The 19,131-nt window shown below is 39.8% G+C and overlaps 1 protein-coding gene across 2 annotated transcripts in view; it reads right to left on the bottom strand.

Annotated features, from left to right (window-relative positions):
* The window catches only part of atp8b3 (ATPase phospholipid transporting 8B3), a 74,298-nt gene that overhangs the window by 49,641 nt on the left and 5,526 nt on the right, over nucleotides 1–19,131 (bottom strand). For both annotated transcript variants that reach the window (XR_007936529.1, XM_028816446.2), the window contains exons 2-5: nucleotides 16,593–16,715; nucleotides 13,912–14,000; nucleotides 8,534–8,647; nucleotides 145–243 (exon numbers count right to left, since the gene is read on the bottom strand). Coding sequence is in view for 1 of the 2 variants with exons in the window: in XM_028816446.2 (XP_028672279.2) it covers nucleotides 145–243; nucleotides 8,534–8,647; nucleotides 13,912–14,000; nucleotides 16,593–16,656 (366 nt within the window). In the remaining variant the exon portion in view is untranslated. The remainder of the gene's footprint in view (nucleotides 1–144; nucleotides 244–8,533; nucleotides 8,648–13,911; nucleotides 14,001–16,592; nucleotides 16,716–19,131) is intronic.

Here is a 19,131-nt window from a genome sequence, read left to right as displayed (position 1 = left end):
TTAAATGACACTCTTTAAATTCTTAGACGTATTACTATTCTTGAATTTATTATTATTAGGGTACCTGTCTATAGAAGATTCAAATTTAATGTAGTGCTCCACTTGAGCTTGTAGAATAAAGCAATCTTGTCAATGTGCACTCACCAAGTCATCAGAGATGTCTTTGGCAGCCCTTACAAACAGCACAGTCAACAGGGGAAGCATTGTTGTGTACCATGGAAGAGTAGAGATGGCTGGCACACTCTGCAAATGTATACAACAAAGAGGTATATTCATGTATAAAGTTTCAAACCAGCATCCTTAGGCCTATGTGTCATAGGGAGTTAAGAGACTATGGTTTCAACAATGGCAAATGCGATGCAGGAGTCACTCATGGATGAAATCCTGCTCACTCACATCCATGTAATTTAAGTTCACAGTTTTCCTTACATAATGTTTTTTATAATGATATCCACCTCAATATGGGAGTAACATTAAATCACCTCTCATAATGTACCATATAACATTAACTATCAGCTTTTTCTTCTTCTTTTGGCAACTCCCGTTAGTGCTTGCCACAGTGGATCATCTTTTTCCATATAACAAAAAATATAAGCATATTGTGCAAAAAAGGACATGGTACACATTAACAGGTTGCCACACACTGTCTGGCTGTGAGCGGTGAGAGGTAATTAATTTCAAAATACATTAAATTCAGCTTATCTTTTGATTTAGCCTTTAGGATCTGAAGTGAGCTCCATCAATCAATTTGTCTATAATTGGATAGTTCAAACTAATCCCTAACATGGTACAATAAGGATTTTAAAAGATAAAAAAGCTAATGAACTACTTGAGGAGTTGGATCCAAAAAAGCCAAAATGGAGACCCAATCTTCCCAAATGTAAACCCAGGCGTGACACCTACTTTTGAAAGAGGGCTTTCCCCCTGACTTTAAAGTAGGCTTCAGCCTACACAGCCTTGAAAAGGGGAAACCCAGCAGGAACATATTCCTTTCACTTTCACAAATCAGTATTACCGTAAGAGGGAGAGAAACTGTAAAATACTCTTGTCTCTTTAGAAAAACAATGAAATATTATTTAAAAAATATTCATATACAAAAATAACAAAAGCAAAGCCACAAAGGTGTGTGTAAAAGGCCAGTAAACCCAAATCCACAAAACAGAAATCACTAATTTAAAATGAGAGCAAAAAAGGTCAAAGAATAAACAAAAATAAATAAATAAATCCTCAAAAACACAATGCCAGTTTGGAGGACATGAAGTACTGCCTGGGATTTTATAGACAGGGGGCAAGACTCCAGTTGTATGTTATGGCATCACCACCCCTTGAAATACAATTTTAAGGAGGCAGGGTATATAACTAATCACTGAAACAAAACAGATAAACAAAATAGTATTCAACAAATAATATATAAAATATATTCAAACCATCAAAAGAACACATAAAACAATAATTTATGTTAGCCAGCGATAAAACCCTGGATAAACCATAACATGCTGGGTTCGTGCTAGATATATAATGAGAAGTCCTTGTGTAGTTGATTTCAAACTTGCCATGTTAAAGGAGAAGTGAATTTAATTCCAATAACACTCACGTGGGGCCTCATGTATAAACAGTGTGTACGCAATCAGCAATATATAAAAACTAAACTTGGCATACAGCCACGCACATTTCCACAGTAGCTCATACCCTGGCATACGCAAGTTCTCCGCTCGGTTTTGCAAACTGGTGGCACCCAGCATCAAAGCAGTGCTTTTGTTCCAGTGTGGTTTCCCTTTCTTTTTTTAGATCCACATCCCTGACGTGGCTTTATCAAATACACTGAAATTAACCACATATTGTTTATTATTTTAAGGCATCTGATTGTAATTCATCTGTAACAATATAATGGTCCACGGAATGGGCAAACTACTTCAAAGACCATCGCTGCTTTAACGTTGTTACTCTCACTGCACCTTCTTCTTGTTCTTTCAGCTGCTCCCGTTAGGGGTTGCCACAGCGGATCATCTTTTTCCACATTACTCTCACTGCACCACTCGGAGTATTTATATCACTGTATCTGAGTGTGAAATCACAGCTCTACAGCAGCTGATCAGAAAGAGAATTATCAGTATACAGCATCAAGCACACGCTGCCTCCCTCAGCCATGCGCTATTTGAACTGCTCCCATATGTCAAACGCTTCAAAGCCTTTCCTGTAGGGACCTCGCGGTTTAGAAACAGTTTCGTCCCAAGAGCTGTAAATGCACTCAATCAGTCCATCAAGTGCTCCTTGTAGAACTGTTTGTACCTATAAGTACAATTACCTCACTGTAAACTTACGATACAGTTATAATATTGCACAACCTGAGCTACTTTATAAAGCACGTATTTACATATGATGACGATATCATTTTTAAGATGAAATGCAGAAAAACACGTTTTTTACATTATACAGATACAATTTTAATATCATTTAAATAATCAATATTGTTAATAATTAAACATGTGAGGACACAGTGTTGCAGCGCTAGTGATGATCTGGCGCCCAGTTCAGAGATTGTTCCTGCCTCGCGCTGTATTCTTGCTGGGACTGGCGCGACACTGGATGGATAGACGGATAAAATAATTAAACATGTACTACGAAGATATTTCAATGTTCTTTAAACGTTTTGAAGAATCGGCGTTCTAAGATTACAGATGGCTTGACATCTATTACAGAGCTGATTGTGTGGCGATTGGGTACTTAGAGAAAGAAAAGGAAGGACAGGAATTTGGGATTAATACGTTTGAAAGAGACAGTACTGCTGCAATAAATTATTTCATCAAAGGTCGTGCACGACGCACCAAGCATCTCGCATGAGGCAGGAACAATCTGGATGGGGCGCCAGCGCATCACTATCACTGCTCCACCATGTTCCCATGTTTAATAACATACTTTAATTCTTATCATCATGAAAATTATATCAAGTATACATCTCAGTATTTAATTGATTCAAGAGCTGTAATATCATGAATGTAATGGATTTTGTGTCCTGTCGGAGGAAGAGAAAGCTCGTTTAAGAAGCACGTAGTGATTCACACACATAGAGCACATAGAAGAACACATACAATACAAAGCATTTAAGGTGCTACTTTAGTTACGATGGTATTTAAGAAAATAGTAAATTTAACAATTTTAAGATGAAGTTTATGATGTTCTACTTTAGTGACAAAATAAACTACGTGATTAAAGTGGAAATTTCAAGATTAATGATGTTTCTAGCTTTTTTTTTCCACTGTATGCCTATTTTTTGTCTTTTCTCTGTACCCTAATAAGCTTCCACAGAACACTCAGACGGTGGGCTACGACTCTCCTTTTCATGGGGACTTTGATATCTGATAACTTCTTTTTTATTTCGGGCACTGTGCGACTTTGTGAACTTGAACTTTCAAGTTTCTCTGACACTCTATGTCACTCGATCAACTTCCTTTTGTTGTTTATACCACTGTTAAAACCAACAAATATTACGTTTGTCCTTGCCTCCACTTGGTATTCGCTGAACTTCTTCCATTTTCCCCTGTGCTTTTTCCATTGTCTTTTTACAGAACGCTGAGCTTAAGGGCTATTTATATTGATTTGCACATTCAAAGAGGTGTAATTCTGGGAGGATTTGGGGAGTGGCGGCAGGTGCGTGCACGTGCATTACTTTTCACGCTGACCGGGATTTATGGAGCGGAAGAACGTGGAAGTTGGCTTCCGCTTTTGTCCATACGCCATGTTTTACTGTGAATTCTACACATGGCATTATGTATGAGGCCCCTGGTCCTCCAAACCAGCTAGAAACATAAAATAACTCAAAAAAGTTAAAATCGGCCAAAAGTTAACAATATTCAACATGTATGCTAAATTGATTGTGAAAAACAAGAACCCTGGCTATATGGGGCAACAAGCAGTTGACAGTTTGGCACAAGAGCCATAGGTCATCTGCCGCACCCAAAGTATAAAAGGCTCATCTCCTGAATCATCCCACTTGATTAAATAACTTTATGAAAAAAAACCTCATTGACAAGAGAGAAAGGATCAGTCATTCCAGATTTGTGATAATATAGCTTAATAATAACAGAGAAAACAAAAGGTGCATCCAAGCTATTCAAGGCAGGTTTAGTGTTTGCTATAATGTCCACAATTCTAGCAAAGATGACTTTACTGGAGGCATTCATGAGGTTGAGGTGAGTGGGTTACAGAGGTAAGGACTGCAACTCCACTTCTCCGGCCATTGTAATCACTATGGACATAACTAGCGCGAGGGTAGTAGTCACCAAGCATGTAGTTATGATGGCAATTAAGCCTTGTAGTTGGCATAAGTGTGAATTTTCATAATCAGATTGATTGGCATTACTATTGGTGAGCTCTCCATGATATTTTTTGTTGATATGTGAAAAGTCTTAAATGTGTGAGAATACAGCAGACCACAGCTTCTTCAGGAAATCCACCTGATATTCTATCTTCCATGTTCTCCTTGAGCATCAGTTTGAAAATATTATTTCTCCTACTCCTGTCCTGTAAGTCAATTAAGTTTAAAGTTAAAACAGTAATTTGAATCTCTTTAATTTTAACTTGCTAGTCACGTAAGTTAACTGATGTCCACAAAGTGCGTAATTCCATGTTGATTTTCTTTCGTTCCTTCATTACACCATTAATATTATGAATTTGCTGCTCTTGGCTTTCAGGAAAACAGCAAACTGCTCCAATACAGAGTTCTTGATGTCATCAGAAAAGATTGCTATTGTGGTATTATCTTCACATGCAGAAGCAGTATACAGAGTTCTCTTTGCTGGTTGGTCCCTACTGAAGGTGTCCTTCTCACTGAGGATGACATTAATATCCAGTAAGTAAAGAGAAGCAATCTTTGGTTGGTAATAAGATGGGTCAGGCTGGGAGCAAGTACTTTAATTAAAAACCACAATCACCAGAGTAACTACCGTATATACTTATGTATAAGTTGGGTCTTGAAACCCGAAAAATTGATCATAACACCAGACCCTGACTACACCTGTTCAAAAATACGACACTTAACATTTTGTTTACATCTTCTTGCTTCCTTTAGTCTCACACCAGTTTCTCAGACACATCGAATTTTGTTGCAGCAGTGTAGTTACCAATGTCTTTTGCCATTTCAACAACTTTTAATTTAAAACCATCTTCATATTTCCTTCTGATCGAACGCTCCATCGTAGATAAGGGATGCTGAGGGTGGGAACTTTGAATGTTGGCAGTATGACTGGTATGGGAACAGAGTTACCCGATATAATGGAGAGAAGGAAGGTTGATATATTGTGCGTGCAAGAGACTAAATGGAAGAGGAGTAAGGCCAGGTGGATCGGAGGTGGATTCAAATTGTTCTATCATGATGTGGATGGGAGGAGAAATGGGGTAGGGGTTATTCTAAAGGAGCAGTATGTCAAGAGTGTTTTGGAGTTGAAAAGAGTGTCAGACAAAGTAATGATTAAAAGATGGAAACTAAAGGTGTGATGATGAATGTTATTAGTGCATATGCCCCACAAGTTGGGAGTTCGATGGATGAGAAAGAAGATTTCTGGAGTGAGTTGGATTAAGTGATGAACAGTGTACCCAAGGGACAGAAAGTGGTGATTGGAACGGATTTCAATGGACATGTTGGTGAAGGGAACAGAGGAGATGAGGAGGTGATGGGTAGATATGGTATAAAGGAGAGGAATGAAGAAGGTCAAAGGATAGTGGATTTTGCAAAAAGGATGGGCATGGCTGTGGTGAATACGTATTTTAAGAAGAGGGAGGAACATAGGGCGACGTACGTACAAGAGTGGATGAAGATGTACACAGGTAGATTATATCCTATGCAGAAGAGTCAATCTGAAGGAGATTAAAGACTGCAAAGTGGTGGCAGGGGAAAGTGCAGCTAGGCAACATAGGATGGTGGTCTGCAGGATGACATTGGAGATCAAGAAGAGGAGGAGGAGAGGGAGGGAAGAGCAAAGGATCAAATGGTGGAAGTTGAAAAAGGAAGACTGCAAGGTTGAGTTTAGGGAGGAGGTGAGACAGGCACAGGGTGGCAGTGAAGAGTTACCAGATAGTTGGGCAACTGCAGCAGAAGTAGAAAGAGTGACAGCAAGAAGGGTGCTTGGTATGACATCTGGAGAGAGGAAGGACGAAAAGGAAACTTGGTGGTGGAATGGGGAAGTACAGGAGAGTATACAGAGGAAGAAGATGGTGAAGAAGAAGTGGGATAGTCAGAGAGATGCAGAAAGTAGACAAGAGTACAAGGAGATAAGGCGCATGGTGAAGAGAGAGGTGGCAAAGGCTAAAGAAAAGGCGTATGATGAGTTGTATGAGAGGTTGGACACTAAGGAGGGAGAAAAGGACCGATGGGCTAGACAGAAGAACCGAGCTGGGAAAGATGTGCAGCAGGTTAGGGTGATAAAGGATAAAGATGGAAACACACTCACAAGTGAAGAGAGTGTGTTGAGAAGATGGAAAGAGTACTTTGAGAGGCTGATGAATGAAGAGAATGAGAGAGAGAGAAGGATGGATGATGTGTAGATAGTAAATCAGGAAGTGCAATGGATTAGCAAGGAGGAAGTAAGGACAGCTATGAAAAGGATGAAGAATGGAAAAGCTGTTGATCCAGATGATATACCTGTGGAAGCATGGAGGTGTTTAGGAGAGATGGCAGTGGAGTTTATAACCAGATTGTTTAATGGAATCTTGGAAAGTGAGAGGATGCCTAAGGAGTGGAAAAGAAGAGTACTGGTGCCGATATTTAGGAATAAGGGGGATCTGCAGGACTGTTGTATACTACAGGGGGATAAAATTGATGAGCCACCGCATGAAGTTATGGAAAAGAGTAGTGGAGGCTCGGTTAAGAAGTGAGGTGATGATTAGTGAGCAGCAGTATGGTTTCATGCCAGGAAAGAGCACCACAGATGCAATGTTTGCTTTGAGGGTGTTGATGGAGAAGTATAGAGATGGCCAGAAGGAGTTGTTTTGCATCATTGTGGACCTGGAGAAAGCATATGACAGGGTGCCTCGAGAAGAGCTGTGGTATTGTATGAGGAAGTCGGGAGTGGCAGAGAAGTATGTAAGAGTTGTACAGGATATGTACGAGGGAAGTGTGACAGTGGGTAGGTCTGCGGTAGGAGTGATGGATGTGTTTAAGGTGGAGGTGGGATTACATCAGGGATCAGCTCTGAGTCCTTTCTTATATGCGTGATGGACAGGTTGACAGACAAGATTAGACAGGAGTCCCCTTGGACTATGATGTTTGCTGGTGACATTGTGATCTGTAGCGAGAGTAGGGAGCAGGTTGAGGAGACCTTGGAGAGTTGGATTTTTGCTCTAGAGAGGAGAGGAATGAAGGTCAGTAAGAATAAGACAGAATACATGTGTGTAAATGAGAGGGAGGTCAGAGGAATGGTAAGGATGCAGGGAGTAGAGCTGGTGAAGGTGGATGAGTTTAAATACTTGGGATCAACAATTCAGAGTAATGGGGATTGTGGAACAGAAGTGAAAAAGAGAGTGCAGGCAGGGTGGAATGGGTGGAGAAGAGTGTCAGGAGTGATTTGTGACAGAAGGGTATCAGCAAGAATGAAAGGGAAGGTCTACAGGACGGTAGTAAGAACAGCTATATTATATGGGTTAGAGACTGTGCGTTGAACAGAAAGTAGGAGACAGAGCTGGAGGTTTGCACTGGGTGTGACGAGGATGGATAGGATTAGAAATGAAGACATTAGAGGGTCAGCTAAAGTTAGACAGTTGGCAGACAAAATCAGAGAGGCGAGATTGCGTTGGTTTGGACATGTGCAGAGGAGAGATGCTGGGTATATTGGGATAAGGATGTTAAGGATAGAGCTGCCAGGGAAGAGGAAAAGAGGAAGGCCTAAGAGAAGGTTTATGGATGTGGTGAGGAGAGAGGACATGCAGGTGGTGGGTGTAATAGAACAAGATGCAGAGGACAGAAAGATATGGAAGAAGATGATCCGCTGTGTCAACCACTAACTGGAGCAGCTGAAAGAAGAAGAAGTGTTCAGGGTGATAACCTTAGGATCTTCCATCAAGAAGGTACCTTTGTGGATCACTGGCCATACATACTGTACATGCTACAACCGATCCCCTAGCACATGCATTTCTTTTTAACTCTTTCACTGACTCACCACACTGCTTTTTAATTAAAATTTTGAGCATTTTTGTGCTGAAGCCAGTTGCATGTCAATTTACTTACTAAATTTTACACTAAAGTACATGCGTTACTTGCATACTTTGGTAATGGTATCCTAATATTTGCTTGAAAGGTACAAATATTAAATAAAAATACTTTGTGTACATGTTGCCACATTTTACAGTACAATATGAATTGTTAATTACTTCAGCAATTAAGTAAATATCATGATTAAGTCATCACAACCTAAATAATGATTATGCAGGTTGTGCATTGCTAAATTGTGAAGGTGCTATCCAATATATTTTTAAACTACAAAAGCATTACTGGACATCACACTCCTTTGGATTAGAATCAATTGTACTGGAAAAAACTGACCTGCAGAATGACAATAAGGAGAAAATAGAAGTTGGCAACTCTCTGGAATTGTTCAAACAAGTTTAGAGGCAGGAACGTCAAGATGTTGTATTTGCATGTTTTGATTGTGTTATTCTGTAAGAAAAAAAAAGAGATAAATGTGCAATGATACACTGCCAACTCAAAATCTGGAATATGAAAGTCTCAAAAGGCTTGCTCCAAATTAATTTATGACTTTTTCTTTTTGTTTTATCACCTCTTCAAATTTATTTTGTAGATTGAAATTGTAGATTTGAAAAATGCATTGTATTTACACAGGTTGCCTTTTGTATTATCGTACATTTGTTTGAAGATAAAGCAAAAATAGAGGAAATAAGGAAGGGGCAAATACTTTTTCACAGCACTGTACATGGTAAATGTGAAGATGTGTAATGCAGAGGAGCACAGTGCTAAGAGATTGAGAACTGCTGAATTGTGACAGTCACCCTTCCATAAAACTATCGTTTTCATTTAACTATTCAAATCTGCAACCTTCTGCTAACATCTTGAATTTTAACTTAAAATCATTTAGTATATTGACAAAGAAGAGTAAAGAAGAAGCTTTCTTAGGCTGTGTTTTTTAAACCTTTAAAATAATTATGAAAGTATAATGGCCTATTTTCAACTGAAATAACTCTAAAAGACTGCTGATGGATTGCTGGATATAGACGGACAAGCATATTAGTTACAGTGTTGCCCCAGAAAACTTTATTAGTGGGTGGCATTCGATTGCTTGGCTTGGGGGTCAGAATCCTTAGTAAGAGCATAAGTAGTATGAAACGTGTGGGAGACTAGAAACAAAGAAATAAACCCTGGTCATAATACAAGCTTTAGTTCATTTTGTAGATAACAGCTTATTATCTGAATATTACTGATATTTTCTTGAATAATGTGTCTGCAGCATAACTTTAATTTGTTTTATGCAATATTTGACATCCTTGCCCCAGTATCTGTTTTTCAATAAACACATAAATGATTGCATACAGGAAATAATGGCCTGGCAGCACCTTATGTCTCTCTAGATGACAGGTCTGCCCAAATGACTTCATTTTTCACTGCCCTTTACAAATGTTGCAACTGCTGGTTTAAAATATTTCTTAAAAATATATTAACCACATTTTGTGAATATTGATTTCATATTACCTTGTGAAATAAAGTATTCTTGAAATAGAATAGATCATGAGAAAACTGAGTCATTTTCTAGGTTATGACTCAAAAACCATACTGATCTAGCCAGCTCCAAAAGCATGTTGTGTAGTCCCACACTTTTCGAATGTGGCAGCATCCAGAATTAAACTGTTCATTTCAGCTTGTTGTAATAACATTACCTAAACCACTTATTTCAGTGATTAAGAATATCAATCAATATCCAGATATTATAAATTCTTTGGCCATCTTAATGGCAGTGTGGGTAGTTGTAGGTCTACAGCATTGTCAGACCAAACACGATTGGATAATCAGCAAAGTGGTAGTCAAAGAGAGCCCATCCATTCATTTTATAACACCTTCATCAACTTTTGCACCATAGCAATAAAACAAGCAACAGTTCCTATAACACACCTAAATGAGTCATGTTTGGAAGTTTGCCCTCATTAAATCTCATCCAGGTGAAAACTCAAAAGAGTCTTCAGCCCCAATGGATTTGAGATGCTTACCTGTCATAGATGCTGGTTGTTGTGTAATTTGTAGGTGTTATGTTTAAAATTTAGGTCATTTAAACTGAACTGAAGACTTTTATGAACTTCTTTATCGTTTTTTACGGCACAAAAACAGTAACTAACTATTGAAAGAACATCACAAGCATGGTAATCTTTATTTTGGACTTTATCTTAATTGGTATCTTCAATATTGCTGAAATTAAAACTACTAGCCAACCCGCAGCGTAGCATACGCCGCATAATTATTTATTAATGTGTGAACACTTCCTGAAAGACACAGTTGTCCAAATGGGGTGGGTTTGAGGATACGACTGTGAGTGAATGAAAAGATGGAACTCTGGAGAGAGCAACATACAATTGTCCGTGACTGAAAACTGGCTCTGTTTTGCATCTTGCCTGCCATGGTTGGCTGCCTTAGTGAATTATATATATAGATAGAAGATTATACCATAGAATGCACAGCGTAATAGTAAACTGAATGTAAAAACATTGAATAACACAGAGGAAACCTTGAACAACAGACTTAACTTAACACTGCAATAGTTCACGCTATAGCGCTACGAACCGCTGGCTAAAAACACTTTTTAAATGAGTTTTAAGCACAGGGAAAAAAATGAACATTTGAAAAATCCATCTATATATATAATTCACTAAGCCGCCGACAAGTAGACACCCATGGAAAGCACGCAAGACAGCCACGCCCACCAACTGTAAGACCATTGGATACGACAACAACTCGCAGAGCCACGCCCACCAACTCTGACGCGATGCCTCGGAAAACACACCGTCATTTATGTTCGTCTGTGCTACAGTCCACATGCACCTCTGAGCCACGTTGACTGTTCATAGAGGCATGTTTCTCGCAGATGTGAATGGCTGTATGCAGCGTGTAAAACAGTTTGCGAGGGTTATCCCATGGGATCCTTAAAACAATCCTTTAAAACGGAGGTTAAAAGACAATGAAGGAAGCAGTCTTTAAAAACCAATAAGCCCTGTGCCTCTTTTTCATTAGCATCTCACCTGCTTCACTGATGCAGGCCCTGCAGCAGTCGAGACGCTCTCTCAGCAGCTGACCTTCTCTGTGCCTGACTCCACTACTGTCAGTCGCCTGATTAAAAATGGCCTTTTGAAGGGGAGCTATGGACCCGCTATACCACAGGAACACATTGCCTTCGAGCCTGCTCTCGCTCACTCTAACCTACCGGCTTTCTCTCTCTCCTCACTCGCTTGCACACTGCACAGGGGAGAAATGCCCGCAGCACGACTCCACCCAGAAACCGTTTCAGCCACACTTCCACGCTCCTCACTACGCTGTAAGTGCGATGATTATTTATTTAAAAATGGCCTTTTGAAGGGGAGCTGTGGACCCGCTATACCACAGGATCACCTGTGACATTGCCTTCACATTGTTTTCCTTTTATTTATGATCCCGTCGAGCAAATCAGACACCCAGGCAAACAACACTGAATAATCAATAGCTGCAACCACTTTGCCCGCCCCAACTCCTCACCTGAGTCGGTTTCATCTGTGTTCAGCAGTGTTTCCCAAACTCGATCCTGGTGAACCCCTGTGGATGCAGGGTTTTGTTCTAACCAGATTCCTAATCATTAATGCCAGTGAAACTCATCAGGGATAAGTTGGTTTTTCAAACACAGCCGTGTAGCAGGTTAGTCTAGCAGGATGTAATAATCTGAGATGCATGCGCGCCCCCGCGCTGAGCGAAAAGCCAATGTACAGTATATTGAGTCTAGAAAACATGATCAGCAAGTCTTTGATAGGCTGCAACAAAATGATGAAAGAACGAGTTTTTTCACACAAGCAGGGTGGGTGGATGTTAGTTAGTTAATTATTTACTCGAAGGATTTCAAGATTTAATATGCACAAGCGGTAACACTGCAAAAGCAGCCCAAACCAGAAAAGACGGCTGGCAAACAGTGGCCGACAACTTAAACGCATGTGCATTGTACTTACTGAAAGCAGCATTACGGATTTTGCAAAGGTTAATTTTTTTCCCTCTGCTTAAAAAACATTAAAAAAGCGGCGTTATTATGCAGCGTAGTATACGCCGCAGGTTGGTATGCAGCGTGTAAAACAGTTTGTTTGTCGCGGGTAATTTGCCTTTTACTTTAACACAAAGACAATTTCCTGTTAGATTTGCCTTTGCGATGACAATTAATAAGGCACAGGGCCAAACTTTCAAAAAGATGTGCATGTATCTGCCAAAACCAGTTTTCAGTCACGGACAGTTGTATGTTGCTCTCTCCAGAGTTCCATCTTTTCATTCACTTACTGGTATGCCTGCAGGAACATGTGCAACTCAGTACGCAAGTTATATTAAGCTTCAACAACGAAGACTCGCTACACCTTAATGAACAAGTGCTGAAACTTATCCCTACCGATGAAGTAACTTTCACCAGCGTGGCCTCCATCGTCACAGACGATCCCGCTTTCAGTCACGGACAATTGTATGTTGCTCTCTCCAGAGGTCTATCTTTTCATTCACTCACAGTGGTATCCACAAACCCACCCCATTTGGACAACTGTGTCATTCAGGAAGTGTTCACCCATCAATACATAATTATGCGGCGTATGCTTCGCCGCGGGTTGGCTAATAATTGAATAAACCACCAAGAAAAGTTACATTGCAACAATGCATGCTACGAACCGATCGCTGTAAACAGAAGTGAAAACAAAATCAAGCCCGGTGCATTCGTAAACTGCCTTCTCTGCCTTATGCGTCCAGCCCCCACTCTCTCGCGTGTGTGTCTCTCTCACGCGCCTGTGTGTGTGTGTGTCTCTCTCGCATGCCTTTGTGTGTGTGTCTCTCTCTCGCGTGCCTGTGTATGTGTGTCTCTCTCTCGCGGACCTTTGTGTGTGTCTCTCTCTCGCGCGCCTGTGTATGTATGTCTCTCTCGCGCGCACCTGTGTGTGTGTGTCTCTCTTGTGCGCCTGTGTGTGTCGCTCTCTCTCTCTCTCTGGTTCGCTCGCTCGCTGCAAAGGGAATGCACAGGGAGAGACTGAACATGTGCGGAAATCATCGGCATGCACGGCTGCTTAGTGAATTGTTGGTGGGTGGGGCTCTGTCTTGCGTCTTGCCTGCCACGATCTTGCGCGCCTGTGTGTGTGTGTGTGTCTCTCTCTCACATGCCTGTGTGTGTGTCTCTCTCTCGCGCGCCTGTATGTGTGTGTCTCTCTCGCACGCCTGTGTGTGTCGCTCTCTCTCTCCCAATCTGGCTCGCTCGCTCGCTGCACAGGGAATGCAGGGAGAGAGACTGAACACGTGCGGAAATCATCGGCGCGCACGGCTGCTTAGTAAATTGTTGGTAGGCGGGGCTCTATGAGTTCTGGTTCTGTCTTGCGTCTTGCCTGCCATGGTTGGCTGCCTTAGTGAATTATATATATAGATAATCATACCAGCAGACCCACAGTATTGTTCCGAAGTCATCTTTAACAAGTTAATCAACAATGTTAACAGTTGCCCTGCAACCAATGCAAATAGCAACCCTAAACTATCCGAGTGTCGCCATAATTATATCAGCTATCAAACATGTGGAGAACCCACACTGTGCCTAAAACACCTAAGCATGTTAATTCAGTAACAGTTTTGACCGATAGACATAAATCTGTACCTAACTTCAGTTTCTTGTATTCAAACCCATTTGAATAAATATATTTAATACAGGAAATTGTATCTTTACTCACAGAAAAGCCTCTTCTTCTCAAGCAGGGAAACCTCACATTAAACGGACTTCGGAAACCTCTGCTGTTTGCCCTCACTTCCCATGTATACTCTGTAATGATAATTTAAAGAAATTCACTCCCAATATTTGCCTCAGAGGTTTAGGAGATGGTAAGGAAATTCAGAATTGTATTAGAATTAAAACTCATTTCAGACACTAAATTCACAGTAATTAGCAATTTCAGCATTCTTTGTTTCTAATAGTAACTTTCATATTCTATTTCTTAACTTGTAAACTCCATCCATTTTCAGCTTAAAATAAAAAGTAGGTGGCCAATTAAAACACTCTTGAGAAAAATGTTTAAATTTCATTTTCATAATGTCAAGCTCAGTGTTTTTGTGTAAATGAAAAATATTATACCAGGAAATACAACAGCAGGTTTGAGTGCTCATTTTTGTGCTATGTATTTGCTGACTGATTTACAGTATTTATGTATTTACTTTTTTAGTTCATGTGTTTCTAGATTCAATAGATAGTATGATAATATGTTTAAGGGTTCGTATTTTTGTGCTTCTTCAGTGTCACATGCCAGTAGCCAGAACAGGAAAGCTGATAAATTTTAAACTAAATTATTTTTTTATTGCTGTGCACTTTTATCTCTCATTTTCTGAAGATGTCAGCAAGCTAATTTTTTAACTGTATTTTCTTTACTTCTCATTAGATTCAGCACTGGTCATGTGTTGTACAAAATGTTTCTGGTATTAGTTCTTAGAAGGAAGTTCTTCCATCCATTCATCCATTTTGAACACACTTAGTTCAGATTAGTGTTGCTCAGGCCATTCAGCACTGAGTGCATAGCAGGAATAAATCTTGGATGGGGCTTCACTGCACATACAATACAATGCAATACAATTTATATTTGTATAGCCCAAAATCACACAAGAAGTGCTGCAATGGGCTTTAACAGGCCCTGCCTCTTGACAGCCCCCCAGCCTTGACTCTCTAAGAAGACATGGAAAAACTCCCCAAAAAAAACCTTGTAGGGATAAAAATGGAAGAAACCTTGGGAAAGGCAGTTCAAAGAGAGACCCCTTTCCAGGTAGGTTGGGCGTGCAGTGGGTGTCAAAAAGAAGGGGGTCAATACAATACAATACACAGAACAGAACGCAAGTAATCCTCAATACAGTATAACATCCATCCATCCATCCATTTTCCAACCCGCTGAATCCGAACACAGGGTCACGGGGGTCTGCTGGAGCCAATCCCAGCCAACACAGGGCACAAGGCAGGGAACCAATCCCAGGCAGGGTGCCAACCCAACGTAGTACAATATAACAGTAAAAATAAAAATGAAATAAAATAACACACACACACACACACAGTAGGGTTATGTGGTAGTCCAATCCTGAAAAAGTACTGAAAAAAACTATTCTTAAAATGGTATGGTACTGACATTTACATTTTGTTAATTTTGGTAATGAAAGTAAATGGTGGGCGGCACGGTGGCGCAGTGGGTAGCGCTGCTGCCTCGCAGTTGGGAGACCTGGGGACCTGGGTTCGCTTCCCGGGTCCACCCTGCGTGGAGTTTGCATGTTCTCCCCGTGTCTGCGTGGGTTTCCTCCTGGCGCTCCGGTTTCCTCCCACAGTCCAAAGACATGCTGGTTAGGTGGATTGGCGATTCTAAATTGGCCCTAGTGTGTGCTTGGTGTGTGGGTGTGTTTGTGTGTGTCCTGCGGTGGGTTGGCACCCTGCCCGGGATTGGTTCCTGCCTTGTGCCCTGTGTTGGCTGGGATTGGCTCCAGCAGACCCCCGTGACCCTGTGTTCGGATTCAGCAGGTTGGAAAATGGATGGATGGAAGTAAATGGTAGTTTTGAAGCACCTCATGTTCAGTTGTCTGAATCACATCTCTCCAAACATAAGTATATTAATGTAAATGTGCTAAAGACTAAATATTGATTTGTGGAGTGCATTCAAGTAACAGAGGCACATTACTGTATGGAAGAGCAGGCAGGCTGCTGTGAGGCTAGAGGGGTGGCCAATGTTTGCCTCGGTACTTTTTTGGTAACGGGTACTGAGATCTGAAAGCTGGTATCAATGCCAAGTTTCAAATTTTAGTGCCAATCCAACAATAACACACATATACCCATACTCAATATTGGGTAAATTTAGAACATATTTTTAAAATTTGAGAGATAAAGCAGAAAAAGAGTATTTTTAGTAAAAAGAGTATTTTAATTTTTCTTATTATTTAGTTTAACCAAGCAACCAGGATATTTCCTGTTGTGAAAGCTGAAATTAGTTGCTAGGGAAAAGTAAATCTGGTCCACTGTAATTTGTTTTTTGCCACAGGAAGCTGCCCCTGCCAAATGATATGAAAAGTAAAGTCATGGATGGATAACTGACATTTTTGTCCAATGTACCTTACAGATTCCAAAGGTTTACAGAATTAAGCATATATTTTTCAATGTATGTACTAGAACTATAAAATCCGACACATACTGCAATATGCAGTAACTCAAGTTTACACATTCGCACACTGCTTTAAGAGTACATTAGATCTTCTTGCTCTATAAACAAAATTGAACTTGTGAAGTTTGTGTTAATACCTGAACCTTCACTATTCAGTATACTATGAAGAATTGCCCCACAGTCCTTATCAGTATGACTTTTAAATAAACTACTAATTCATTTGTTTGTCTTACCTGGGGTTGTATCTCTGTGCTTTGGGCCCAGAGATGGTTCTCTTGATGACACCTGCGGATTCATTTATACGAAGTACCGCCAGCTTTTTTGTTCTAACTGAAAACTTCTCAGCTTTTCCTTTTCTAAGATGGTCAAGAATGTTAGATAATATGATAATTATGTGTCCAAGCATTTTCTTCATACATATGAAAAATGAAGTGAGCTGAATGAAAGAAACAAAGAGTTACAGCTTGAAGGGAAGGCCACAACAACAAAATTATGATTCATTGGTTACTTATTGTTATGTGAGAATGAAATGTATTAAGCTATGAATGGAAATTCTGGGTTACTTATTTCAGCAGCATAATACAAAGCTCCATTCAGCATTCTGCATGACAGCATCACAATGTACTGTAAGTAAAGTAAAGTAAAGTAAAACCTTCATGTTATTTGTAAAAGGTAAAATGATCTACTTAACACTTACCCTTGCTTTGTAACTGGAACTCTGACAATAATGCATTGAACATTCTAATAGAACAGCACCCAGTGACTAGGCTTGGTAAATTTAATAGTAGCGCATTTTAAAGAACAAGCAATAGAATATTGAAGGGTGATAACACCATTTTCATTCTTGTAGATATCTTATGTTTGAAAAAATCATTACATTTTAATACTTTGCTTACGGTATTCACATTAGAAAGGGTTATGCGGTCCTCAGTTGGAAGAAAAACCTCTTAAATGTGTTGACCTCAAGTGCGAACATTCTATGCATGTCCTGTGTGCCATTTACACTGAAGTGCATAGTTCACTTTTATTTCCTTTTTCCTTTCGGACTTAACCTGCATCATGCACTACAGTGTATGGCGATTATACTATGGCAACTCTTCTATTGTTTGCTATTGATTGAGCTGCTTTGCTTTGTTCTGTTCTTACATTTCATGATCTTTCATCAGCTTTGGATATAATTAACAATCCCATTCAGTTTCTTCCTTTTGTAAGATGATGTCCCAAGTTTTATGCAAGACTCATTTAAGTCCTGCCTTCCAGGTCAGTTTTTCATTGTCTTATGGCATAATGTGCCATCTTTCCTTTAACAACTCTCATCGGGTTGGCCTTATTACTAGGTTCTCTTCTCTTTTCCCTCTACATCAGTTGCCTATGTGCTCTTAACATCCATCCATCCATCCATCCATATCTTCAGTTACCACTTATCCTACTTATGTTTTCTTTACATTTCTTTCATTAATTACCTAATTTCAGCATTGATCTGCCTCGTGGATGAATAGCAGTTCTCTTAAAGGTAGCTTGTCCACGTCGGGTTACTTGTACAACGTTTCTGCTTTTTCTTCTCCATAGATTCTTGTCTAAACATTTTCATTGCTAACATCACCCTCCCACCATCAGATACTGCCTGAAATCTCAGGGTGACTTTGAATGACTCTCCTTAAATATTTTTTTTATTGATTCAGTCCTGTTGCTTCTTTCTTCACAACACCCATAAAATCTGACGTTTGTCCTCTCTAAGTGGAATTGCAGCAACTCCCGAGTGGTGGGTATTCTAGCAACTTCTACCTGATGTCTCCAGATCATTCGGAACGCTTCTGCCTAATTGCTTTATTCTTTTTCTTGCTACATCCCCATTACTTATTTGCATTGCTGTCCCCAGTGGCTTCCTGCTGTTTTTGGGACCAAAAGAAAAACCCTCATGCTGACGTGTACTTGTTTGAACAGCTATGGTCTGTCCGTGTGTTACTAACTTTCCCTTCTCAAATGCAGCCAACAAACCATGTCTACTGTTTTTTCGTTTTTTTGCACACCGTCTGTAAACTCTGTGTCTCCTAACACACAATACTCTATGAATTTGAATGTTTTTATACCTGTCGCCTTCCACCTTAGGGCTTCTTAAGCTCTTTTCTGTTTTCTGTTATCTGTTCATCATCTACTTGCTCTGACCTCATCATCTCTTGATTTACTCTACCTTTGTTGATATGTGGCAAATTTTTAACATAGTCTAGGCACAATCTGCTGTTGTATTGTTTGTATTGATTGTATTTTTTTAAAAGTTGGTTTTAGTAAAGATATTTGTGCATTAATGAAATCTGATCCACTTATCTAGTTTCTTAACCCATTTCTTCATTTTACAGTCACAGAAATCAGCTGTTAATAAGCACAGGGCTGACATCCTTGTGTTTTGAAGCAGTTTAAAATCTAATAGAAATTAGCTTGTCATTCTTGTGCAGGGCACGTGTGATTTTAATTATAATCATTTCAAATCACATACTTTTATTGTAACAGGATTTTCACTAATACGAAAAAAGTATCAGCCCCTTTCCTGTTTCCTGTATTATTGCACATTTTTGACACTATGGGAATGTTTTGAACGTATGTCAATTATTGAATGAAAAAGTTATCCAACACCAACTGGTTACTGTATGAAAAAATAATTAGATGCCCTCATTATTTACATTGAGAGCAATCAAATCATTTCTGTAATACAATACCAGTGTTTCATATTACTGTGGAGGAATTTTGACCCACCCAAAGCTGCAGAGCAGCTTT

Source organism: Erpetoichthys calabaricus, chromosome 12, assembly GCF_900747795.2.
Source record: "Erpetoichthys calabaricus chromosome 12, fErpCal1.3, whole genome shotgun sequence".
NCBI lineage: Eukaryota > Metazoa > Chordata > Cladistia > Polypteriformes > Polypteridae > Erpetoichthys > Erpetoichthys calabaricus.
Note: the sequence above shows the minus strand (reverse complement) of the source record. Positions and strands in the feature narration are given on the sequence as shown.